At 38.2% G+C, this 26,980-nt stretch overlaps 2 protein-coding genes across 2 annotated transcripts; both read left to right on the top strand.

The window, feature by feature from the left end:
* Positions 1-7,000: 7,000 nt before the first annotated feature.
* On the top strand, positions 7,001-10,335 carry LOC120771745 (CAP-Gly domain-containing linker protein 1-like). The gene has a single exon (XM_040099917.1). It carries the CDS (start codon positions 7,069-7,071, stop codon positions 10,249-10,251), a length of 3,183 nt encoding a protein of 1,060 aa, XP_039955851.1. The 5' UTR covers positions 7,001-7,068; the 3' UTR covers positions 10,252-10,335.
* A 644-nt stretch (positions 10,336-10,979) lies between these two features.
* On the top strand, positions 10,980-16,219 carry LOC120771415. Its single transcript, XM_040099395.1, has 4 exons — positions 10,980-11,163; positions 11,220-11,313; positions 11,419-12,147; positions 12,251-16,219. The coding sequence occupies exons 2-4, from the start codon at positions 11,231-11,233 to the stop codon at positions 16,083-16,085; spliced, it is 4,647 nt and encodes a 1,548-aa protein (XP_039955329.1). The 5' UTR covers positions 10,980-11,163; positions 11,220-11,230; the 3' UTR covers positions 16,086-16,219.
* The last annotated feature ends 10,761 nt before the right edge of the window (positions 16,220-26,980 follow it).

Below are 26,980 nucleotides of genomic sequence, written 5' to 3'. Positions count from 1 at the left end.
CTGTTGGAAAAGGACCTAAATCCCTCATGCGTACAATTCTCATAGGGGCTCTAATAGCCTTTGCTTACGGACAAGTCTTGGAAATACAAAATTTTGACAAAGACCAGAATATGATAGCCCTGAAGATTGGACACGCGAGAACGATTGAAAGTTATTTCAATTTCATTCATATAATAGACTTGGACAATTATAATTCGCAAACTTCAAACTTAATTACTATCGTAGACAAATTTGAAAAAATAGCCTTCTAAAAGATGCTGCTAAAATTTGTAAGCTGAAACTTAAGGGACTCGAAAACAAACTACAGGCATTAACTCCAAATAAACGTACAAAACGAGGACTATTCAACGGCTTAGGCTCTGTAATAAAATATCTAACTGGGAACATGGACGCAAATGACGCTATGACTATAAATAAACAAATACAAGAACTCCAGGACACAACATTAAATTCAAAAATAATAGAGCAAAATCAAAAAAGTTTGAATATACAATTGATTCAGAGATTTAAAAATTTGACAGAGCATATAAATAACAATCAGGAAAGCTTTACAAAATTTTTAGAAAAACTCTCAGCAAAAACAACTAATCATATTCTAAAAGAAGACAATGGGCTATTAAAAATCCAATACATGAATCAGCTTGATTATAATATACAATTATTTTTGAACCATATCTCTGACATAATAGAAGCTGTAATGCTCGCAAAGCTTGGTATAGTATCAAAGCTTATTCTTCACCCAGATGAATCGGATGAAATAAGACACCATTTTAAGTCCCAGAATATTGACTTAGTTTCGGACGGACACCTTTACGAACTTCTGGAACTCCAAGCATATTATAATAATAGCAACCTAATTTTTAATATAAAACTACCAAATTTGGCTAAAAGTACGAATTCGCTTTTCCATCTCATTCCTCTTCCTATGAATAATACGAAAGTAATTAAAACAAAACCATACGTAAGTTACAATAACCACGAGCTCCAGTACTTAACAGAGATTTGCCCAAAAATTGAGAACGTGTATTAGATAAGTAGATAGATAGATAGTGTTGTGAGGTAATGCACCGCGACCTAGAGTCTATTGTGCCCTCTCCTATATCACATGTCTTCCCAGAGTCCCAGCAGCCTGAATAGCTCTAGGAGTTTGCCGGGCGCTACTCAGGTGATGTGATCCCTGCTGATATAAATAGAATCCAGGGCCTTAAGCCTTTTTCTACAGATTGCTGTGCAATCCAGGATTAGGTGTGCTGGTGTTTCCTGTTCCAGGTCGCAGAACCGGCAGTTAGCACAGGAGACTATGTCCATGTTGGACAAGTGCTTCCTGAGCCTGCAGTGCCCTGTGTAAATCGCGACGAGGAGACGGAATTTGTCACGGGGGAAGTGAATAAGTTCCTTGAACCTGGAGAGATTGTACCTTCCTAGTAGCAGTTTGGTGGGGCGCATGCTTGATGCCTGTTGCCAACGCCGTTCTCTCCCCATTCTTTCCTCCGTGCGGAGCAGCTCCTTAAAAGTGTGGGATCTTACCGCTATGTATGGTTCTGGTTCCATCACCTTGGACGCTGCCGCAGCGCAGGCCAGTTCGTCGGCCTTCTCGTTTCCTTCTATTTCTTTGTGCCCTGGCACACAAATTAGGGGCACCCGGTTGCACAAGGAAAGGCGGTTTAACCTTTCTATGCATTCCTCGACTAAAAGTGATTTGGTCTCATATGTTGAAATCGCCTTTAGTGCCGCTTGGCTATCACTGAGAATAGCTATACGCTGGTTGCGATTGTTGCGACTAAGGTTGACTTCAGCGCACTGACATATGCAAAAACTTCAGCCTGGAAGATACTTGGGAAGCATCCCATTGGTATGGACAGCTAAGTACGCAGTCCCGCAATACCTGCCCCAATACCCTCCGGTGTTTTTAAGCCATCGGTGTATCATTGAATGGTACTGTCTTCCAGCAGTCTTTCCAGCGTGGAATCGCTCCACTCCGTCTTGCTGCCTAGAGTAACTTTGAAATTCTTTTTGAGGTTTATTTTCTTCGTTGTGCCGTCCTTTGGGAGAAGGACTAGCGGTGTGCTTTCCGCCAGTACGTCTATCTATACTTTCCTCTTCCGCAGCCTTCTGCTGACATTAGCAGCATGGTGTGGTTTGCTGCTTCTTTTATCACCTGGTGCGGCGGTGTGAGCTCCAGTATGACTTCCAGTGCCACAGTGAGGCATGTGCGCATTGCCGCCGAAGCACAGACACAGGCAAGTCTTTGCAGCTTTGACAGTCTCCGGATCACCGACGACTGAGCTTCGCTTTGGTGGCCCAAGCTAAACCGCTCCATAGGTGATAATAGGCCTTTCTATCATGGTATACAGCCATCTAATGATTCTTGGCTTGCATCCCCATAATCTGCCGGCCAGGCGTCTGCATACCATAAGTGCTCTAGTTGCTTTGGACAGCGTTAAGTCCAAATGCCTACTCCACCGTAATGATAAGTCTAAAGTGAGGCCAAGGAATTTGAACTATTTCGACATTTCCACCTCTGTGCCTCCTATTGTTAGGAACCTCAGGCCCGGAAGAGATCTCCGCTTAGTGAATGGGATTACGGTAGTTTTTGATGGGTTGATGTTTAGCCCTACCATGTTGCACCATCTTTTTGCCAGGTTTAAGCCCCTTGGGACAATGTCACAAAGAGTGTTTTCAAATCTGCCTCTTGCCATTATGACGATGTCATCCGCGTACCCTTGACAGCGGATTCCATTGCTGGTGAGCAACTCGAGGAGTTCATCTACTACCAAGCTCCATAGCAGAGGGGACAGAACTCACCCCTGTGGGCATCCCCTTGTGGTGCCAAGACGAATCTTGCTTTCCCCCACCGTTGTTTGCGCTACCCTAGTACGCAGAAGGGCTTCTATCAGTCTGCATATTGGAGTGGTAACGTTCCTTCTCTCAAGTGCCTTGATCACGTTAGTTAAGACGCATTATCAAAGGCACCCTCAATGTCTTCGAAGGCGCAGATCGCAACCTCGCCGTTATCCAGCGAATCTTGCAGCTCAGACGTGAGTTGGTACAGAGTAGTATTTGTGGATCTACCCGCTCTGTACGTTTGTTGCCTGGCATGTAGGAGTGCGATCTTCAGCGGCTTCCGATCGAATGGGGTTATCTATTACTTCCTTTCTCCATCCCCTTTAGCATGAAGGATGTGAGACTTATACCGGAGAGCCGGAATGATTTGGCTAGCGAATAGTCTCTCCTCCCTACCTTGGGGATGAAGATTACTTTTGCAATTCTCCATGGGTATACGACATCGCCAGGCTGTCTCTCATCAGCCCTAGCAGGTGTGCCAGAAGAGTATCCATACCTTGCTGCAATAGGGCCGGGAAGACGCCGTCCACTCCCGGTGACTTATAGTTCGAAAAGGAGGCCAGTGCCCATCTGACTGAGTCCACAGTGAACAAATTCCTTGCAGTCAGCCAGTCTGAGCGGTCCGGCCTCCGGTTGTCCGATGCTGGAGTTAGGTCAGCTTGAACCGTCTCCGGGAAGTGCACCTGTAGGAGTGTTTCTGCCCTCTCCTCCGCGCTAGTCGTATAGGTCCCGTCCTGTCTTTTTAGGGATAATACTGTGTCCGTGTTACCTCCCGAAAACGCCTTATGCAGCCGAGCTGCCTCCGGGGCGAGGAGACGCTGTCACAGAATTTTCTGAAACTGTTTGTCTTGGCAAGCCTGATCTCCTTATTGTAGATTGTTAGGTGCCGTTTGTATTCTTCCCAACTGTCTGTGCGCTTGGCTTTATTAAACAGCCTTCGCACCCTATGTCTAAGAGTTGAGAGTTTACTAGACCACCAGGGGCAGGTTTGTTTACTGGTGGTCGCTTTTAGTGGACAGGCACAACGATAGGCGTCCATAATGGACTGGTTTATTGCACTTAGTCTGCTCTCCAGTCCAACTGTGGTGGATCTAAAATCTGCCTGCCCCACTCTGCTTATGTTTTTGCTTAGGGTTTCTTTGAAAATACCCCAGTTCGTATTTCTAGGGTTGCGTGTCGGAGGAGAGCAAAACGAATGATCCTGTGATCAGACAATGAGGGCTCTTTTGACACCCGCCACTGCGAGATCTCCCCGCCATCAAACAAAACAGTCGTCGCCCACTGCGAGATCAGCCCGATCATGTCGTCATTGCTCACATGCTCGTCAGTTTTACGTGGGTATCTGCCTACGAAGGCTCAAATCCACGGCGCTATCTATTGCTAGTAGCACATAGATCAAATTAGTGCGTTGATCAGCGCCCCAAAGTGTAAGTGCATGCACAACACTGCACTCTGGAAGAAACCAAGGTATGAGTGCCGCCCCACACACATACACTTTGGTTCCAATCGGTTCGGGTGAAAACCAAAGGAAACACCGTAGCCACCTTGGCGTCACTGTTGACAGTCATAACTTTGAAGTTGTAGATGATTTCGGCTATTTTGGAACCAGCGTAAACACCACCAACAATGTCACCCTGGAAATCCATCGCAGGATTGCTCTTCCCAACAGGTGCTACTTCGGACTGAGTAGGCAATTGAAAAGTAAAGTCCTCTCTCGACGAACAAAAGCTAAACTCTATAAGTCGCTCATAATTCCCGTCCTGCTATATGGTGCAGAGGCTTGGGCGATAACAGCAATCGATGAGTCGACGTTACGAGTTTTCGAGAGAAAAATTCTGCGAAAGATTTATGGTCCTTTGCGCGTTAGCCACGGCGAATATCGCATTCGATGGAACGATGAGCTGTACGAGATATACGACGACATTGACATAGTTCAGCGAATTAAATGACAGCGGCTACGCTGGCTAGGTCATGTTGTCCGGATGGATGAAAACACTCCAGCTCTGAAAGTATTCGACGCAATACCCGCCGGGGGAAGCAGAGGAAGAGGAAGACCTCCACTTCGTTGGAAGGACCAAGTGGAGAAGGACCTGGCTTCGCTTGGAATATCCAATTGGCGCCACGTAGCGAAAAGAAGAAACGACTCGCGCGCTGTTGTTAACTCGGCTATAATCGTCTACGCCAATTAAGAAGAAGAAGATAAATTCCATTCCGTGTGATGCGCATTGGCATCGCATCCCAGGGTCAGGGGAAGTTTGTTGACCCTGCAATGCTCCACCAGATTGAGTATTTTACTATTTTTAGACAACTGCACTGTCCACAACAGTCCTCCTACATTGTCTAACGTGGAACTCTACTTCTTTCCGCCAAATACAACTTCCAAATTGCAACCATTGGACCAAGGGATTATCCATAATTTTAAGACGTTCTATCGCAAAAAATTGTTAAGATCGTTTTAGAATCTCTCGACAAACAACTAACTGCAAATATCACGGTTCTGACAGCTATTTTACTAATTGATAAAACATGGAGAGCTGTAACACCCCTAACGATTCTCAACTGCTTCAAAAAATCCGGTTTCTTAAAAGAAAATCAAGAAAATCTTCCAATACTTATAGATGATGAAGAACCAGCAATGAAACCATTAGTTGACATCAGCGGTGTGAGTTTTTCTGATTTTCTTCAAGTGGATGAAAATGTTGCTGTCTCAGGTTCACTAACCGATAGCGAAATTTTATCTGCGACAGATACGCAAAGTAACGATGAAGATGAGGACGATACATCGGAACCTTTGGCAGAGGTGTCAGTTAAGGCAGCAAGATCCTCATTTGATACCTTACAAAGCTTCTGTCTACAAAACGAAAGTGATGAAAAGCATTTCAGGCACTTTTTCTCTTAAAAAGTTATTGAGCACTGTGAGCAGCAGAATTGTGCTTTAAAGCAAACCAGTATGACAAAGTTCTTTCGAAAGATTAATTAATTCACATTACGAATACTTGTATGTACACGAATGTACCTCTTAATTCTTGTCATTTTTATATTAATAAATAAAAATTAACTAACACTCAATACTTCGAAGTTTTATTTATTTTCTCTCACAAATTTCGAACCATTTGATATTTCAAACACTCGATAATTCGTAATATTTCAAGAGTCCCTCGAGTTTCGAATTAACGAGAGTCGACTGTAGGTATACCCTACCATATGTAGGTTTTGATACAACTTTATACCATGTTCAGACCGACACTTAATCACACGATTTCGGCTGTTGAATGGATTATACCTCTAATCTTAAAAGTTTATCAAGATTTCGCCATACAAAAATGACAGTTCCAAATCACTTCGTTGAAATGGTTTGAAACTGATCCACGCTAAATCTCTCTGTGCGACTCTGATTTTGCGCAATCTACTTGTCAGCACGGGAAATCTGTTACATTATCACAGCTGATTTAGACACTACAAAGGGAAACAAATGTAAACAAACAAATTTTTTTTAAAGCAATTAATCTAATTTCATCTGAAAATCGACTTAACAAATGAAAAAAAACTTCCATTATTTCTATTATATGGAAAATATTAAAATGCCGTCTTTTTATTTCAAAATACTATATGACAATCTTTTCTTTTTATAAATATTAAGCGATGTGAATTCTTGAATGACAATAACAGCTGTTTTTTGATCTTTCTAACGGCAGTGAGAACACTGTTGGGTTATGAAATGCTTAAATATAATCTAATCTTTTAAATTTTCGGTCTGAACATGGTATTAGGGTGTCAATATACAAGTATTTACTGACATATAAATGGGTATATCGAATTCCGAGATTCTTACCTAATTTAAGCTTAAATGACTGGACTATTATTTTTCTCACTTAACACTGAAAATGCTCAATTCTGCTATTTTCGTGGTGAAACACGCTAATAATTTGTCTGTGGTGAGACTAACTCATCTCTGCCGAGTACCCCTTCGAAAAGTTACGATATCTGAAACGTGAACATTCTCTATGATAGACGTTCTCTGCGTTCTCTGTACGTTCTCTTCTTCGCATGTGAAAAATTTTTTTTCAGTGCGGTCAAGTGTTTCTTAATATACTTAACTGGTTAGATATGGCAACTCAACAATTTAAACCATATGTTTTGTTTGTTTACAATACGCTAATTGAAAATTAAGGAAATCACAAAAATAATTTTATCTAAACAGACAAAATTTCTTACCAAATTACAATGAGTAAGGATATATCGAATACAACAGGCATATTCAATACAAAATTAACCAAGCAAGGAAGCCCGCATAGTGTAGAAAGCAAACTGTTAAGATTTGAAGAAATTGTTATTCCAATAGGCAAAACAAATGGAACAACGCCGTCACCCACCGCGACAGCAAAGAATTTGAACGCAAACTACTCCGTTAGTAAACCACGACAAACAAACAAGGAATATATGACAACACAGAAAGTATATGATGTACTCAAAGAACCTGAAGATTACAAACCATTAAAAAGTTCACTATCTCTGAAACCAATTAATATGAAATATACAGCAGTGCCATTGGTAGGGAATAAAATGATTCATATTTCTTTTCCAACATTCATAAATGCAATGTTAAAAGAACAGCTTCCAACAACTAGTAATGAAGCGGCGTTTCGTTCTAAACCTACAGTAACGGTTAAACTTCCCACTAAAGATGCATCACCTGCTGCTGCCACACCGGTTTTAGTTGATGATACCACAAAAACAACTAACACTACTATTCCAACAATTATGAGACCAACTGCAGTTGTTTCTACTGCAAACCCAACAGAGTTGACCGAATCTTTGAAGAATTCTAAAATTGACGTTAGTGCCTCACAGCCGCCAAAAGCAACAGCAACGACGACAGACTATGAAAAAAATATAATTGTTACAACAACAGCAGAGACAGAAATTGAAAGTTTCAATTCCAATACGACTTCAACATCTAGTTTGGAAATATCAGCAGTAGACATAAACGGGAAAGTATCTACTAATACCGCATCAATTACAGCTCCATCGGCTAGCACAACTAAATCAATAGCCTGTAAAAATATTACACAGAAATTAACATTCAACAAAAAGTCCGTCATGCGTTCAGTACATATTCCACTTTCGATTGCTTCGGAGGCACACAAAACTCTAGCTTTTACAGGACCTAAAATGCCAATTCGTCCTTTGGTCAAATCCCGTAATTGCGTTTTACTTTCGACAAAATCAAATACAACTGCTAAGGATAAGGGCATAATTAAATTTATTCCGAAGAGCCCTTGGCCTAAGAAATATGTAGCCGACGAGTGCGACGTATCGAACCCAACCGATTCAAATAGTAATGACGCACTTATTAGTAAGGATGCAGAAAAGTTTCCTGCGGCTGGGAAAGAAGTTTTGGTTATAACAACGGACATCGATACCAAAAAAACTGCTGTTAATATACCAATAGTGCCACTGGTAGGGAAACGAAAATATACTGATCCAGCCATGATGCCGATACTTTCCTTTTCATATCAGAAATCGCTTTCGGATTATATACGAAAAGCAAAGGAATTTCACAAACGCGCCAAAATATGTGCAACAGCAGCTTTAGCAACAATTGATAATTCGAAAATTAATGAGGTAGAGAGTGCGAAAAATTTTATTTCAACCGATTCAGATGGAAGCGGTAACAAAGATAATACGAATATGAAATGTGACCATGAATCGAATCTTAAACAAGGTGATAGCACTGCAGAACGCCGAAAAGAGGTAACGGCAATGGAAGTTGAAGAGACGGCTAATGGCGAATCTGAAAACAAGGAAAATAGTACAGATATGGAAATAACAGAGAAGATAGGTAGCATAAAATATGTGAAATCAACAATTAAAGATATACACAACTTGAAAGATATGGAAACAGTTGAAAAGTTGGAAAATGTGAGAACTACAAGCCTGGATAACCTAAAATATCTGAAAGCATTAACTGATGTGAAATCAGCGTCAAGCATAGATAACTTAACAAATATGAAATCGGCGGAAAGCCCAAAAAATTCAGAAGATAATGAATCAGGTGAAAACACAGACGACTTGAAAAAGGAGGAGTCAGCCAATGGCACAAAAGAAACGGAAAACATCGAATCAACGGAACGCACAAATAACTCAAGAGAAAAGGAAACAGCGGAAGGAATCAAAGACCTAAAAGATATAGAATCAGCTGAAAACAGAGATCTGCTAAAAGATTTGAAATCAGGTGAAGACACAAATGGCCTGAAAGATGTGAGGTCAGTCAATGGCACAAAAATAAGAGAAGATATCGAATCATTGGAACACACAAATAACTCAAAAGAAATGGAAACACCGGAAGGAATCAAAAACCTAAAGGATACTGAAGTATCTGAAAACAAAGATCACCCAAACGATTTGGAAGATATAGAAAACTTAAAAGATATGAAATCAACTGAAAGTGCAAATAATCTAAAATATGGGAAATCAGCCGAAAATACGGAAAAGTTGGAGGACATCGATAGAAAAATCCTAAAAGATCTGGAATCTACCGGAGTTACAGAGATCCTAAAGAACATGGAATCAACAGAACGCAGAAAAACCCCAAAAGGTTTGAAAGATAACTTAAAAGTTAAGGAATCAGTTGAATATACAGATAACCTAAAAGAAGTTGAATCAGCCGAAAGGACACAAAATCGAAAGAATGTGGAATCAACTGGAAATACAGATAGCCAAGAAGAAGTGAAATCAACACGAGCCACGGTAAACCTTAAAGATATCGAGGCAGTTGAAGGCACAGAAAGCCTTAAAGAATTGGAATCAACGGAAAGTATAAAAATCTTACATGGTATAGAATCAGCTAAATGTGCATATAAACCAGATCTGAAATCAGCTCAAAAGACAAAAAATCGAAGCCATTTTGAATCAGCTGAAAGCATACATGGTATACAAGATTTGGAATCAACTGAAAGTACAAAATTCTTAAAGGTTTTAAATTTAACTGAAAGCGCAGAAAACCTGAAAGTTGTGGAATCAATCGAAAGGGCAAAAAATCCTAAGGATATAAAATCGGCTGATGATTCAAATAACGCAAACAATATAGAATCTGCCGAAGTTAAAGAAATGCGACAGGATAAGGAATGTGTAGATAATCGAAAAAATATTGCCACTACAGCGGAAATGAGTAACCAAATAGATATCGAATCTGATTTATTTACCTATGAAATATTCAATAATGTCAGTGGTATTAATAATGCAAGTTCACGCAATGAGCAGACCCAAACAAAAGATAGCACAATTAAGATTCTGAAAAATATTTTTGAATTAAAAGAAAAAGTTCAACAACAAGCGGAAGAAATTATGTCGCTAAAAGCTGCAATGAAATTGTTAAAGACACCAAATATGTTGAATAGACCTTAATTAAAACGTTAATTTTATGTGATTACAACTAATGTTTAAATATATAATTGAAATATTTTTATTCAAATAAAAAATAATATTGCAAAAAACAACTACTACTTGTCTGGTAAATTAAAAAATTCAATTACGCTTTTTCATTCATTTTATTCAAATATAGTCAAGGTACATACTGTATATCGTCACCTGAAATGCAAAATAACGTAACAACATTTTCGGAAATTTACAGTGGTATGCATGAAACACGAAATAAAATGAAACATGAGTGAAACAAAATTTTAATATTGGATAAAACTAGCTTATATTTGATCGGAGAACCAGAAAATGTTGACCATATGTTATATTATGTATGTAATTTGAAGTAGTGAAGCGTAATCAATAGGACATTCAATTTCGAATTTTTTGATGATACGTTATTTTGCATTTCAGGTGACGATTTGTGTTTTAGTCTAAATAAAAAATCACAACTCGCATATACATTATAAATTTCGCTTCCCTAACAATTGCAACGAACTGTTGGTTAGAATGTAATTACCCTTTCTTTCATATTACATTGGCCGGATATTACCACACAATTATATTTTCAAATGTTGCCTTCGATATATGCTAGCGGTAGGAGAAAAGATATCACAAACTCGATTCTAAATGTATCGATAGTAAGCGCTGAAACTGGCATCACTGTTCATTGCAAACAGCTGTTCATTATAAATAAACGTATCCAATTGTGTAGCGCGGTAAAAACATACTTTATTTGATTAATTAAACTGTCTACTATCTTAAAAATTAAGTCTGTTTCTGAAAATGTTTGATTAGAATACAAAAGAACTAAAATAGTATATAAATTGTAGTTTGGAAATGTTATAATTTGAATTTGGTGCTAAGCGCCTAAAGTGCAGCAACTGAGTATCAAAATTGGTAAATAACTGGTATTTTTTATATTAACGTATATATTTTAATGCAATTGTTTTCAGATTTATAAACCATGCCGTTTCGTCGCTGTTTTGCTCATTGTCCTCATGGTAGCGCTATCCTGTATCCATTTCCACCAAAAACTGATGTAGCCAGGTGAGTCTTCAATCAAATATTGCTGTAACTTTATGTATATGAAATTCTTCTCTTACGATTACCAATGTGCCTTACCATTTTTAATGTAACTTCGTACTATTACAGGCGGGATCTCTGGATACGGCAATTTGGTAAAAATCCAGACCAGTTCAAGCAGAAACATCTGTACGCATGCCGGAAACATTTCAGCTCGTATATGACGTATGGTAGACTACTGCGAAAAAATGGCTATCCCGATGTAAATTTGTCTACATACGACAAAGATAAGCCTTACACACAAAGATTCAGTTATTACAAACCTGGTGCGAAACCCGATCCGTTTTGGCATGATAATCTCGATGATGTAGTGGCTATGCCACCGTTAGATTATGGCATGGACCTAGAATACGTACCCGTAGAATGTATTGTACCACTTTCCAATGAACTCTCTCACACCGAGGACAGCAACAGCAGCGATGATGAGGATATACAACTAAAAAAGAAATCAAATTATGTGGATCGTAAACGAAAGTGCATACTAGGATGTGGCGGTAAGCGTTCACTACACATTTTGCCATCTATTCACAACGAATTGGAAAGACGGCAAAAATGGCTATATCTGGTGGGCAAAGATCCAGCATTGTACACACAGAGACACGTTTATGTTTGTGATCTACACTTCGATATACATATGGTTGGGAAATCGCATTTAATACGTGGAGCATATCCGAATAAAAACTTGCCGCCACCGCTAATAAAGTCAATTCCGGAAAGGTTGGAAGCGGAAACAGAGTGCCTGCAAAAGTGTTCAGACTATAAGCGAAAGTTCAAATTTCCAACGTTCGATCGTAAAAGGTATTGCAATTAATTGTGTAATGAATTTTCTATTTGTGTTCAACCTGGAAATTAAAAAAAAAATTAGAGAAGAAAATGTAAAATTTTTCTCATCTATTTTTAGGCGCGAAACGTGGTTGTTGAAATTTGGGCGTAATCCAGCATTCTACACGAATGATATTTACGCATGCGATCGTCATTTTAGTGATGAAATGAGAGTTGGCCCCTACTTACAATCGCACGCTGTACCAGATCAAAATTTGGCACTCAAACTACTCCACGAGGATAATACTGGTAATTATGTGATTAAAACTTGGTCGCTAGAAAGACTACAAGCTTTAGCAAATGCTACAACGACATCTCTAACTGTTACAACAACAACAACAACGCATTCAACTGCACTGATTTCGCCAACTGTTACAACAATTGCTACAACAACTACAGTGATATCGCCAACCGATACAATAACTGATTCAACAACTGCAAAGATTTTGCCGTCCGTTACAGCATCTACAACAATTTCACCAACTGTTACAACAACTACAACACTTGATTCACCACACAAAAATTCACCACAAACACCAACAATTGATGGAACAGCACAAAGTAAGAACATTCTTGACCAACTAAAAATGACCGTTATGTCTACTGCTAATCAAACGTCACAAACACCCGTGGAATATGTAAAAATGAAAACATTAGGTGTATTCATGCAACATAGAGATGGTTATGTGGTGCCTTTGAGACAAATTTTAAATGCAGTTGACCCTTTGGATTGCAGAGGATATCTGCTAACGGAATATGCTAAATCGATTGAACCCAAACTAACTATAAAAGTACATCCAATACCAAAAGAGATCTATGAAGGTATTAGTGACGATGATACTAAAATGTCAGCAAGTCCTACGTATAAGGCCGATACGGTTGAAGAAAGTGACGAGGATGCGAAAATGTTGAAATTTACACATGCGTATGGTGAACAAAATAGTACGGATTCATGGAGTCATGAAGACAACAATGATTTCAGCAGCAATTTAGAAAATGCACAAATATACAACATTAAGCGAAATAATTATGATTCGGGCTATACCACGGCGAAAAAGGTGAAATTTACGCATACGTTTGATAACCAACAAAATAACGGCGATTTAGGGGGACAAGAAGACAACACTGATTACAGCAACAGTTTAGAGAATGCACAAATATATAACATTAAGCGAAATAATTATAATTCGAGCTATACCACGGCGAAAAAGGTGAAATTTACGCATGCGTTTGATGAACAGCAAAATTACGGCGATTTAGGGGGACAAGAAGACAACACTGATTACAGCAACAGTTTAGAAAATGCACAAATATACAACATTAAGCGAAATAATTATGATTCAGGCTATACCACGGCGAAAAAGGTGAAATTTACGCATGCATTTGATGAACAACAAAATAGCGGCGATTTAGGGGGACAAGAAGACAACACTGATTACAGCAACAGTTTAGAAAATGCACAAATATACAACATTAAGCGAAATAATTATGATTCGGGCTATACCACGGCGAAAAAGGTGAAATTTACGCATGCGTTTGATGAACAACAAAATAACGGCGATTTAGGGGGACAAGAAGACAACACTGATTACAGCAACAGTTTAGAAAATGCACAAATATACAACATTAAGCGAAATAATTATGATTCAGGCTATACCACGGCGAAAAAGGTCAAATTTACGCATGCGTTTGATGAACAGCAAAATAACGGCGATTTAGGGGGACAAGAAGACAACAATGATTACAAAAACAGTTTAGAGAATGCACAAATATATAACATTAAGCGAAATAATTATAATTCGAGCTATATCACGGCGAAAAAGGTGACATTTACTCATACGTATGACGAACAGCATAATAATGGCGATTTATTGAGACATGAAGACAACAATGATTACAGCAACAGTTTAGAAAATGCACAAATATACAACATTAAGCGAAATAATTATGATTCGGGCTATACCACGGCGAAAAAGGTGAAATTTACGCATACGTATGATGAACAGCATAATAACGGCGATTTAGGGAGGCATGAAGACAACAATGATTACAGCAACAGTTTAGAAAATGTACAAGTATACAGCATTAAGCGAAATAATTATGATTCGGGCTATACAACGGCAAAAAATGTGAAATTTACGCATGCGAATGATGAACAGCAAAATAACGGCGAATTAGGTGAGCAAGATGACTACTACGATTACCACGAAAATAATGTTGACATGTTAAACTTTAGTGGCAACGGCGTACACGAAGCGAACACTGAATTCGCCGTAATTTCAGATCCGATATTAGACCTACTGGCCGAAACTTATCCCACAGAGAATTTCCCCCTACTGCGGAGACAAAATAATACAGTAGTCAAATGTAGCACAGAAACGAACAGCGAGAGCAAAACTGAAGTTGTAATAGTATCGGATGAGCCAAGCATGGCTGGCAAGTTGTTAACAGAAAAGAAAACGGAAACCGTTAATAAACGCGTAATAACGGTACAACCGAAACAACAACTCCATAATAGCAAGGTACTAACGCAATTGAAAGCAGCAACCGTTAAAAACGGTGTCGTTAAGCAACAACCACAACAACAAACTTCTTTGACGAAGGCAGTTGCTTTCGCGGAGAGTTGGCAGCAAGTGATGAAGACCATGCAAAAGGAGGTAGCAGCTAACAGTACTTTGGCAAACATGCAGAAGCAGCCCGATGCCATTGCACTGGCAGCCAAGAAGTTAGTTGAGGAAATAAAACAAGCTGGTGAAAGGGAAAAACTAAGCATACACCAAAAAAGAATTGCTGGCGATTTGACGGGAACTAATCTAAATAGTAAACAAATACTAAGCACACAAGGTGCATCTTCCGTTGCAACAACGCAAGTGCCAACAAAAATGTTTAATAAACCAGATCCGAATGCTTTCGAAATCACCAGCGTGGAGATAATAAACAGCATACCACCGATTGTTGCTGGGCGAAACCCAAATTTGAAATTGATCCCTGCAATTCAGGAGGATCCACATCAGGCAAAAATAACAAGCGTCGAAATAATAAACAGCAAACTGCCAACGAATGTAGCTAACGAGAATACAGTGACATTTTCGGAAAAGGGGACCCCGCAAATTCTGCAAAATCGAAAAGAAATTATGCACATGATGCATAGACCGTCAGCAGCTAAAGCAACAATCGCTACAACAACAACTGCAACAAACACAATGCCACTTTCAATAACCAAGCCACCATTTAAAACACCTGCAAGTGCCGCGCCCGTGCAACCCAAATCAATGGATGATACAATCGAGGAATTGTTGGCCAAAGCCAAGCACATTTTGAACACAAAGAACACTGCAGCGCCTGCAAACACCAACAATGACGACGACGATTTGCTGAAGTCTGCTGAACCAGAAATACATTTTGCGCCAATATCAACCACACAGCATGCAGAAGATGACGGTGTGGTGCCCTACTGTGTTCTCAAATGCGCCAATTTTCGCAAAATCTACGAATTTCCCTCACCCGAAGTGCAGACTTTCCAGCGTCATTTTTGGTTTATACAACTCGGTTTGGATATAGCGACCGATTGGCGCAAAACCCTGTTCATTTGCGATAAACACTTCGATGACACGATGTTATTGCCACCAGACAATACGCTCAATGAATACGCTTATCCATGCCAGTCGCTCTTGCGGGAACTCAATAAACCGACCGCAACTGTTGGTACCCAAACATGTGATGACGCCGAGGAGTATAGACAGAAGTTGTTCGATCAAATAGCGGAATTGAAGCAGACGTTGTGCCAACAAAAACTGGAAGTGAAACGCGTTAAGGTTTTGATACGTCTCAAGCAAGAGGCGTCGCGATTGGTAGCCGAAATTGAGGAGGCAGAAAATGCGCCGAAACTGTTAACTATTTATAATAAAGAATAATTATTTTATGTAATTTTGTATGTTATAGTATACATACATATGTATGTATATAAAACCGTTTTCTACCTAAATTTAATTTTAGCTATCAGTAAAATTAATTTTAAAAAATATATTCCTAATAAATGTATGCTTAAGACGATTAAATTTAAGCATATTTCTTTAAAAGTAAGGAAAAAGAATTAACTATTACAATAATATAATATCGAAAAATATTGAAAAAAGTATTTAAATATTAAAAAAAAATTGTTTTATTAAAAAATTATATTCTTATTTTGTACCCCAAAATTCTAAAGCATTTCAAATTTTTTAAACATTTTTTTCGAAGATTCCTATTTTCAATGTCTTGCACTATGTACATATATTTGTTTTTGTATAAGTATTGATTATAATTGGTTCAGAATATTATTTTCTTAATGCTTTCCAAAATTTTCGAAGTCAAACAGTTCCACACGTACATATGTATGTACTTCCATATTATTCCGATTACTATTGATTTTTATAATGTTTCTACTTTCTTATTTGTTGCATTATTTCATTCCTAAAATCTGATTGCTATTGATCTTTATAATTTTTTAAAACATTTCAAATCTTTCGAAGGTTAAAAAATTCCACTTTTTATTTTTTGCCTACATCATTCCTAATATTGCGATTGCTTCTGATTTTTTAAAGATTTTTGAAATTTTCGAATATTAAAAAGTTCAAATTTCAATTTTATGGAAGATTAAAAACTTATTTTACTTTTTTGTTTTTTGCCCTACTTGATTCCTAATATAGCGATAATATTCTAAAATATTTCAAATTTTTGTTTTTATAATTTTTGAAGCATTTGAAATTTTTCGGAGACTAAAAATTTATATTGTCTTATTTTGTGCACTATACTTATTTGCAATATACCGATTGCGGTAAGGCTGAGCTCAGGGTACTACCGGAATCACAGCTGGCGGACGGCCTTCGCTAAGTAGGTTAGCTGCGAATAGTAATACGGGCTTGGCTCAAAACGCCTCACGCATCCAATGAACATCCCGCGAAGAGGCGAGAAGATGCCGCCTTTAAATAACGTCCACAACCCCCACCGGGGTTGCACCAAGGAAGAACCAACCCAAGAGAGGGAGGCAACAAAGCGAAGACGGAGCAGAAGAGGACAAAAAACCCTGGGCTAGAGCCCATCAGAATTGAGGCCAATAAAATTATGATTATGGCGTACTGGAAAACCGATACGGATCAGATTGACAAAGAGCTGGGGAGGGCAGTATTCTGTCACCTCAATAGATTGGAGTGACATCTTATCGAAATGGTTGGCAGTAATACTGCTCTCACCTCCGTCTCGTTAAAACCATGGCAGGTCTTCAAGAACGTTCAATGCATTTCGCCATAATTTCTTTGGCCGTACAGGTTCAGTTGAGACGAGCTCCTGATTCGTGCCTGATCCTGACTCTGAACATAAGCTCTCATAAGGACTTGTATCAACCCTCGCGTGTCCTACATGCATGCATAGATAACCACGGGGTTCATAAAGGGCAACTGTTACAACGTGCGGAGATAACGGCTTGAAGCGGTGACCCACTAGAAAAAATGAATACACCGCAATAACAACAAAATACCCAACAGAACAACAAAACGAAGATGGTCAAGAAGAGGAATACGGGACAGTCTTCCGTAGAAGGAGTAGGGTACTTAGATCCTCCATACTCATCGCCACTCCAAAACAGCCAGACAAAACTGGAGAAAATACAGCCTCAAGGGAGACTTCGGCAACACCGGCAAAACAAAGAGAAGGGAAGAGCACCCTAGCTGCCACTAAAGAAGGAACTCAGAACTAAGCAGACGCATCACGACCCCCTAGTCAGCCAAGGGCCAGGGCACTTAACCTGGGACAAAATAACAAATTTTTCAATTGGAAACGAGCGATGGCCAGATGGAAATCTTACCAAAAAAATGTGTAAACGGAGGGATTTGTTGCATCGTTCAAGACCACTTATAAAAAATGTAAAAAATGTGAAATTTAAAGGTATTTAATGAAACGTTTTGTAGTTTGAAGCGTCATAGTATTATTTTCAATGGAAAATGATTAAAAACATTTAATGATTGAGAGCTAACAAGCTTAAATCCTATTATTGGGTATTGAAAGGACAAGTCAGTTGTTATAATATTCTTTAAAAAGATTTAAATAGTTTCTCCATATAATAAATAACCAATATTTAGTAATTTTTATTCGTACTAAATGTTGGGTATTGGGTTGATAAATGCCCAAAAATTGTTATTTCGTTCAATCTGGCCATAATGGAAAATGTTATAAAAACGCTCATTTTGAGGCGCTCTCACACTGGAATAGGTTTAACATCCCTTTATTCATGATTCTGCGATGAACATTAAGTTACGGAGGAATGTAATTGATTTTTTTCGCAACATTTTATGCCCCTCCCTCCGTATGCTGATATTTCCCTCATCTAGCCCTGGTGCGCACTTTGCTAACTTTGCGGGCTAAAAATGTGCCCATCCCTGGTATACAGGAATTCCAAGAGAAGCTTGACAATATAGAGGACACAGCCAGGTCTATAGAAGGTCAATTGATTATCGCCGGAGACCTAAATTCCAGAGCCGTAGAGTGGGGTATGCCAAACACGGACTCTAGAGGAAAGCGCATTCTAGAAATGGCTGCGCGGCTGGCTCTAATAGTGCTCAATACGGGAAATGCAACCACGTTTAGAAGGCAGGGCAGGCTCAATAAGTAATTGGAAAGTCCTGGAGGATTACACTGGCAGCGATCATCACTACATCTCTTTCATGATCGACACTGGAAGAAACGCTTACCAGCGCAGAAAAAATACTGGAATACGAAAGTGGAATATTTCGAAACTTGACACATCGAAATTAATGTCTGCTATATACGACCAGAACCCATCTAGCAACTCCCCCATTATAGCAAGAAAAACAGTCGAGTATACAATGCTTAGTATAACAAAAGCCTGTCAAAAATCAATGCCCAAGGCTTCCCACAGCAAACATAAAGCAGCAGTTTACTGGGGGACTGAAAATATCACCCAACTCAGACGCACATCCTTCCACCTTCACAGATTCAACGAGATCCAGGCGCAGAGGAGCCGCATCCCAAGAAGACGAGCAAAATAAAGCAGCAAAAAAGGAGTTAAAGCACGCCATTGACGACAGCAAAAGGAAAAATGGGAGAAACTACGGAAGGATATAAACAGAAATCTCTGGGGGCTCGGGTAGAAAATAGTGATGAAGAAACTCGGCGCTCGAGCAAAGCCACCTGACGTAACCGCTGCCAAAATGGATCACATCGTGAACGCACTATTCCCCGCGCACGAAATAAGGGTTAGTGATCCAGAACACATTCTAAGATCTGCGCAAATCCCCCAGTTTACTCTTGAAGAGCTGCAACCAGCTACTGGCAAGCTCAAAGCCAACAAATCACTCGGCCCGGACGGGATCCCAGCAGAAACGCTCAAAATAATCGCTGCAGATCGCCCAGGAATGCTACTGAATATACCTTGAAGCCGGAATATTCCCTGAACCATGGAAAAAGCAACAGCTGGTGCTAATCAGTAAGGGAAAAGGAGACCCCGATTCGCTATCAGCATACCATCCATTATGCATGCTTAACTCAGCGGTAAAGCTGTACGAAAGCCTACTTAAACCCAGACAACGAAGCTGGAGAACTGTCACCTAGACAACATGGCTTTAAACCCGGCAGATCAACTAAGGGAACTATAAAATGCGTCATCGCAAGCGTAGAAGCTGCACAGCGTAGATGGCACAAATACAAAAGAATAGTGTTGCTGGCTACTCTCGATGTTCGAAACGCCTTCAACAGAGCTAGATGGGTAGATATGATTGACGCTGTCGAGAAAAGCTTTAAGATACCCGACTACCTCAGGGCTGTAGTGCGGAGCTACCTTAGTAACAGGAAACTGCTGTACGAAACTAAAGAGGGATCACGACAGATAGCAGTCACGTCAGGAGCAGATAGATAGATAAATTAATGAGGATTGCACCGCGACTTAGGGTCTATTGTGCCCTCTCCTGACTCACAGCGTCTCAGCTAGCCCCAGCAAATTGATGAACTCCAATATACTGCTAGGTGCTATTGAGGCGATGTGATCCCTATTTAGAAACATGGATCCAAAGGCCTTGGTCCTGCGCCTACAGATTGCCGTGCAATCCATTAGCAGGTGTTCTGGTGTTTCGGGTTCCAAATCGCAGAACCGGCAATTTGCACAAGAAGCTAGGCCCATGTTGAATAAGTGCTTCTTCAGTTTGCAATGGCCGGTGTAGAAGGCGATCAGTAGCCTGACTTTATTTCTTGGGAGATTGATTATGCATTTAAACCTTTTGAGGTTATAACCCTTCATCAGCAACTTTGCGTGCCGCAAGCCTGGAAGGTGTTGCCAATGTATCTCCCTACCCAATGCTACATTATTACGGACCTGTTCCTTTATGGTGTGGGGACCCACCGCTATGAAAGGTTCCGGTCCTACCATGCTGGTGGATGCTGCAGAGCGGGCAAGCTCATCGGCCAGTTCATTACCGGCGATGCCTCTGTGGCCTGGCACCCAAATAAGGTGCACCTGGTTGCATTCTGCAAGACTGTTGAGCCGGTCTATACACTCCTGCACCAATAGCGATTTTAACTCGTATGACGAGATCGCCTTGAGTGCCGCTTGGCTATCGCTTAGTATAGCTATACGTTCGTTGCGATAGCCGCGTTGGAGGTTTAACTCTACGCACCGACTTATAGCAAATACCTCCGCTTGGAATATGCTCGGAAACTTACCCATAGGTATGGAGAGTTTTGTGCGTGGTCCTGCGACCCCTGCGCCAATTCCCTCCGACGTTTTCGAGCCGTATAACGTCAGGAGCAACAAAAGGATCCATTCTAGACCCACACCTGTGGAACATTAGTTATGACAAAATACTAAAACTAGAAATGCCAGATGAATCGTATTTAATTGGCTACGCGGACGACATTGCAGCAGTAATCACGGCAAGGGATACAGAATAAGCGCGAAGAAAGCTGAACGAACTCATGATACGGACGTAAGCATGGCTGGACTCACACAGCCTCCAGCTCGCTACGGAGAAAACAGAGCTACTACTGCTAACAAACAAGAACATACACCTCGAGACTACGGCGAACTGGGATCTAATTATTAGAGCTCTGGCAGAGTTAAAGGTCCCGGACTACCTTATCCGAATTGTGACAAGTTACTTTGAAAACAGAGTATTAGTGTACGAGACAGAATATGGACCTGAAACATACAAAGTAAAGGGCGGCGTTCCGCAAGGGTCAGTCCTCAGCCCTGTACTCTGGAACGTGATGTACAACGGAGTCCTGAGAGTCGCGGTGCCTGAGGCGGTAAAAATAGTAGAATATGCGGACGACATTGAGGTCGTAGTAGTAGCGAAAACCCTAGACGAAGCGAGAAACAAGTGTACTGAAAGCATTAACAATATTAAAAAATGGCTCGAGACAGCTGGCTTACAGCTAGCTGCACACAAAACCGAGGTGGTTTTAATGAGCAGCCGAAAAGCAGTGGAATCAATGGAGTTACGTATTGATGGGCACACCATAAAGTCAAGCCCACATCTCAAATATCTTGGAGTAATCCTAGATCACAGACTCTCATTCAAGCAGCACCTAATGGCCACACACATCAAAGCGGCGAGATCTGTGTCGGCAATAGCAAGAATAATGCCCCATATGCGAGGCCCCAGACAACTAGTCAGAAAGTTGCTGCAAACGTCAGTAGCTCCATCATTCTGTACGCGGCGCCAATTTGGATATCTGCTATTAGACATAGCTCGTATATGAGAGGAGTTGCTTCGGTACACAGACTGGCGTCACTGAGGACTTGCTGAGCATTCAGAACAGTATCAGATTATGCAATCCATGTTATATCGGGAAGACTTCCCATAAACATAGCAGCTGAGCGTTGCTCATCAGTCCGAGATATGAGGGCTAACATATCACCCAACCAATATAGACAAGAACTGATAAAAAATCGACGAAAAATGCCTCCAGAAATGGCAGGAGAGATGGAACAACTCAACGAAGGGAAGGTGGACCCACTCTCTGATACCCAATATTAGAGAATGGGTTACGCGGGATCATGGGGAGGTGAACTACTACCTTAAGCAGTTTCTATCTGGCCACGACTGCTTCAGAAGCTATCTGCATAAATTCAAGCATGTGGAATCTCCTCTCTGCATGCACAGCGAAAATTATATTGAAACAGCAGACCACGTACTGGTGGAATGTATCCGCTTCCAAAAGGAAAGGCAAATACTTTCCGATAAACTAGGAAAGCCCCTACCCATACGTTCAAGGGACGTAGTAAGTTTTATGCTAACTTCCCATCTAGCATGGGATATTGTATGTGGGATAATAGCGTATATTATGCAAAGGGTTCGAGATGACGAAATCGCTGTAAGACCTAGAGTGCAGTCCCGAGATGCTGCAAACCTATGACATCATAAGAAAATAAATATAAAGGAGCTGTTATATACATAAACAATACCTGCCCTGCGAAGGAAAGCCTACAGGTAGTTCCGCAGGGAAACACAGGTCTGTGGGCAAGGGGGTGCTTTAGCACGTATGCGCTGTATGCGAATCGGGCATAATTATTGGTACGGGCCAACAATATCTTTTGAAGATTTACACCCACCTTTGGCGTATCCATAAAAAAAAAACAAAAAAAACTCGAGACTACTGATATTCTTAGGACACAAAAAGCAGTAAACCACCTAAGCGTAAGACTGGACCCCAGACTAACCTTCTCGGTACAAATCCAGCACGCCGCAGGAAAGGCAGCGAAGATCACCTTTCAACTCAGCCAATTAATGCAACATAGGAGGCCCATGCCAAGAAAAGAGAAAGCTCCTAATGTCGACAACAATCAGCGTCTTATTATACGGAGCCGAGATCTGGGCAGACGTGCTTAAAAAGGAAAACCGACGTAAGATAGTAGGCAGAATTTACCGCACCGCAGCCCTCAGAGTTGCATCAGCCTACTGAACAGTATCAGGCGATGCAATATTAGTTATATTCGGGAATGCCTTAATTAACCTTCTAGCATATGAAAGGAAAAAGCTGAGCTAAAGAAATCATCCGGTAATAACAAGAGCGTAATACAACAAATAAGAAAAATTACAATAACAACATGGCTACAAAGATGGGAGAATGAAAGTGGCGGCAGATGGACGGCTAGGCTAAGAAAAGACTTATGGACAAGTCGTAAATTCGGAGAAGTAGATTTTTACACAATCCACAATCCTGCCACCGATACTTCAAAAAGTAAACACATTCTTCACCGCTGTAGAAGACCAGGTCGGCCCAATAAACCCGGACAATTTAATCCGCGTCATGTTGGAGAACGAAGCAAACTGGGGGATTATCCAGAAATTCGCAGCATTCTTACTACGTATCAAAAAGGGAGACCTAGACGCAGGTGTGCAGATGTAAATCTGTCAATGAGCAAAATGGAACGCCACTCTGAAATGCGGTCTCAGGGTGGGTGACGGTTCCTTAGAGGGGGGGTTGGGGGTGACAATAGCACCGATGATGCGGAAGGCATTTTCCACCCTCTCACTCGCAAAACAAAAACACCGATTGCTATTGATTTTTATAGTTTTTTAAAACTCTCAATTTTTCGACTTTTACAGTTTTTCAAAACTTGTGAAATTGTTCGAAGATTTAAAAATCCTTATAAAAATATAATTCTTTTAAATCAAAACTCATGCATTTTCAATTTAAATCAATCAATTCCGATTTCGATAATTTTGATCAAAACAGAACTCCGAATATTGCTGATTATTTTATTAAAATCCTCTGTTAAAAAAATATCAAACTTGATAAATAAAATAAAAATTAAGTAATTTTGAGTTTTAAGTCTTATTTTTTTTTTTATTTAAAAAGATAACTATAAAATGAAATTACAAAATTATTTTTAAAGTTTGTGCAAATTGTTTTTAAACCTTTGAATGTATTCTATTTGAAAATCTAAATGTTTAAAGATTTTTTTTTAAATGCGCCGTTCAAATCTATCTGTTATTTTTTGTTGTAAAAATATTAAAGTTTCTTATATCCTCAAAACACTGCTGATATTCTTCGCCGTATATAAAATTGGTCATAAAGGTGAGGAGTGGTGGACTCAAAAACTTCAACTTGATTTTATAAATATGTCCTTTTGGTTCAAAAACCACTCTTCCACTCTTATAATAAAACAATAAAAAGTTCTTAAAAAAAATATTTTTTATTTTTTGAAATTTTATTTAACTTAACTAAAAAGACGTATATTAGTAATTACATATTCAACTACAAACAGTATTACACACACACATACATAAAGACATAACCAGTTAGAAAATGGATACTCATACCTACAATATAACAACAATAACAAGCCATGACAGGAGTTTTTGAAAAGAAATTTTTAAATTTTTGGAAAGTATATTTTTTTTACTTACTGTTAAATATTTACTTAATAACAAAGGAGTTTCACCTTTTTCAATTTTTTTTTTGTTTCTGCTTCAAATATTATTTTTCATGATTTACAATAAAACAAAATTTATAATTATTTTGCAACATTACTCTCACTGCCTACTTGCTATTGTAATCACTTTGATGTACTGAAAAAAATACGATTGCCTTTAAATTGAATACACAAAAATATTACGCTTTTTTCAATTGTTTTCATTTTTTATTCTCAATTTTTGATATTTTTTTTATAATATATAATCTTGACTTATTTTAAAAGCTACAAATCTGAGTTATAGTATAATTTTAATTTAATAACTAATTATGTAGCCCACAATACCAAGTCTAATCTGCCGTTCTAGCCCAGACGAAATATACTACGAATAGTTGTTGTGCACAAGCCTTTACTTTCAACTTAACCTCACTTAGTTCCGAAAATGTCGCGTGTGCTGAAAATACTTAACAAAATGTTGCGTACCAAATGGTGTGCAATTGATTCGTTGAATGCTATTGTTTTTGAATTGAATTTATTCAACATTGGTAATTTGGCAAGTTATAGAGAAATTATGAAATTTAGTAAAATGTTTGTTTAGTAATCTTTCTGTTCTCTCTCTAAACTGCTTTCGAAATCCTCATGCGAGCAAACATTATTTGGAAAACATGCGAGTGAATACAGAAATTTATTTTACGAATACAGAAATTTTGCAATAAATTGAATAATAACAAAATATTTAAATTTTATGTGGCAAAAATACGGCGAAATTCGCCATAAAAATTTAATATTGATTTATAAAGCACAATTTAAGAACAAAACTGAAAGGTCGTAAACTTCAGTATTCACCTGCTACACACACATACTTTTTCTCAAAATATCAACTAACCTAAATTTGCTTTTAACTACATTTTCTTAATATTCTCTTCAACTTTTCTTTCACCGCTCTTCGCACACTCGCATACATAACTCTCTTATAAAATATGCATATTAATATTCAATTAACTTAATTTTTTTGTTATAGTTTACATGTACATATAATATATAATGTATAATTTTTTCTTGTCTACTTGTCTGAATTTTTATTTACATTTCATTTATTTTCGATTGAGACAGTAATATTTATCTGTCAAGCGAAAAGTACTGTATAAGATATAGATGTTGCCACTGAAGGCATACATAGCTTGAGCAAAACAATTTTAATATTTTATATATTTCACTTTTTTTAATTGAAATTTGTTTTTTTTATTAAAAAATATAATTTTCTTAAAAGTGCTTATAGAGTTTAAAATTGCACAAAAACTTTGTAAAACTGTCTTAAATAAAATATATATACTATATAATGTATATATACATACATATATGTATGTATATAAACATATGTATGTATATAGAATACATACACGAAAGATTAAAAAAAAAACTTAAGAAAATAATTATAAAATTTAGAAAATAAATGAATACAAAAAAGTTGTGTATAGTCATTATTAAAAACATTTAACAATTAAAAATTGAAAATATTAACTTTCTTTGTCGGAAATATTTTTATTAAAAGTGAAATTTTTAAAAGTAAAGTAATAGAAATTGAAAACGTAATTTTTTTTGCTAAAAATAAACAAAATTGGTATCTGTATCTGTGTATTAGGTATGTATATAAAAATTGTGAAAAATGCTTTATCAGAGATTTATTATTAATTATAATTAATATTAAATAATATTGCATTTTACAGGTGTATTTTTTATTAAACATATAATACTAATTTAAAAGGTAAATAAAAACTATTAAAAATTATAACACAAATTTTGAATTTAAAATAAAAAAAAATACTATTAAGCAGAATGTGTAAAAAAAAGTTTATTTGAAAATATAATACCTAATTAAAAACAAATAAATTGCAAAATTAAAAAAAATAATAACTAATTAAAATTATAATATAAATTTTGAATATAAATAATATTATTTATCAAAACATGAACAAAAAAACAATTTGAAAAAATATTAGTACATAAATTAATAATAATCAATTAATTAAATATAAACATTTATTAAATAATTACTTTAAAAATATAACTATTCCTAAGTAAAGGGCATATACTCTTCACTTTTATCATGGACTCCCTTGTGTTAAATAATTTATTAAAAAATAATTATTATTTACAGAATAATATTTAATTAAAAAGAATACTTTTTAATTAAGAAAAACCAATTAGTTTAAATTAATTAATTTAATTGTAATTAATTTAAAAAAATAATAATTACGTCGTAACAAGGGTTCAAATGTCTTCGCATTTAAGACTGAGCTCAGGCTACTACCTCATTGAGCTAACAACTGGCGAATAGTGGACGGCCTATCCTAAGTAGGTTAGCTGCGAATAGTAATACGCAGTCGATGACCAAGAGCTGCA

Source organism: Bactrocera tryoni, chromosome 3 (genome assembly GCF_016617805.1).
Source record: "Bactrocera tryoni isolate S06 chromosome 3, CSIRO_BtryS06_freeze2, whole genome shotgun sequence".
In the NCBI taxonomy this organism is placed as follows: domain Eukaryota; kingdom Metazoa; phylum Arthropoda; class Insecta; order Diptera; family Tephritidae; genus Bactrocera; species Bactrocera tryoni.
This window is presented reverse-complemented; position numbering and strand designations above follow the sequence as displayed.

What these genes read in the sequence shown, in the direction of transcription:
- LOC120771745 (XM_040099917.1), top strand. Translation starts at nt 7,069, where the DNA reads ATGAGTAAGGATATATCGAATACAACAGGCATATTCAATACAAAATTA.
- LOC120771415 (XM_040099395.1), top strand. Translation starts at nt 11,231, where the DNA reads ATGCCGTTTCGTCGCTGTTTTGCTCATTGTCCTCATGGTAGCGCTATC. An exon ending in CCAAAAACTGATGTAGCCAG is followed by an intron (nt 11,314 to 11,418) that starts GTGAGTCTTCAA and finishes GTACTATTACAG; the next exon opens with GCGGGATCTCTGGATACGGC. An exon ending in CCAACGTTCGATCGTAAAAG is followed by an intron (nt 12,148 to 12,250) that starts GTATTGCAATTA and finishes ATCTATTTTTAG; the next exon opens with GCGCGAAACGTGGTTGTTGA.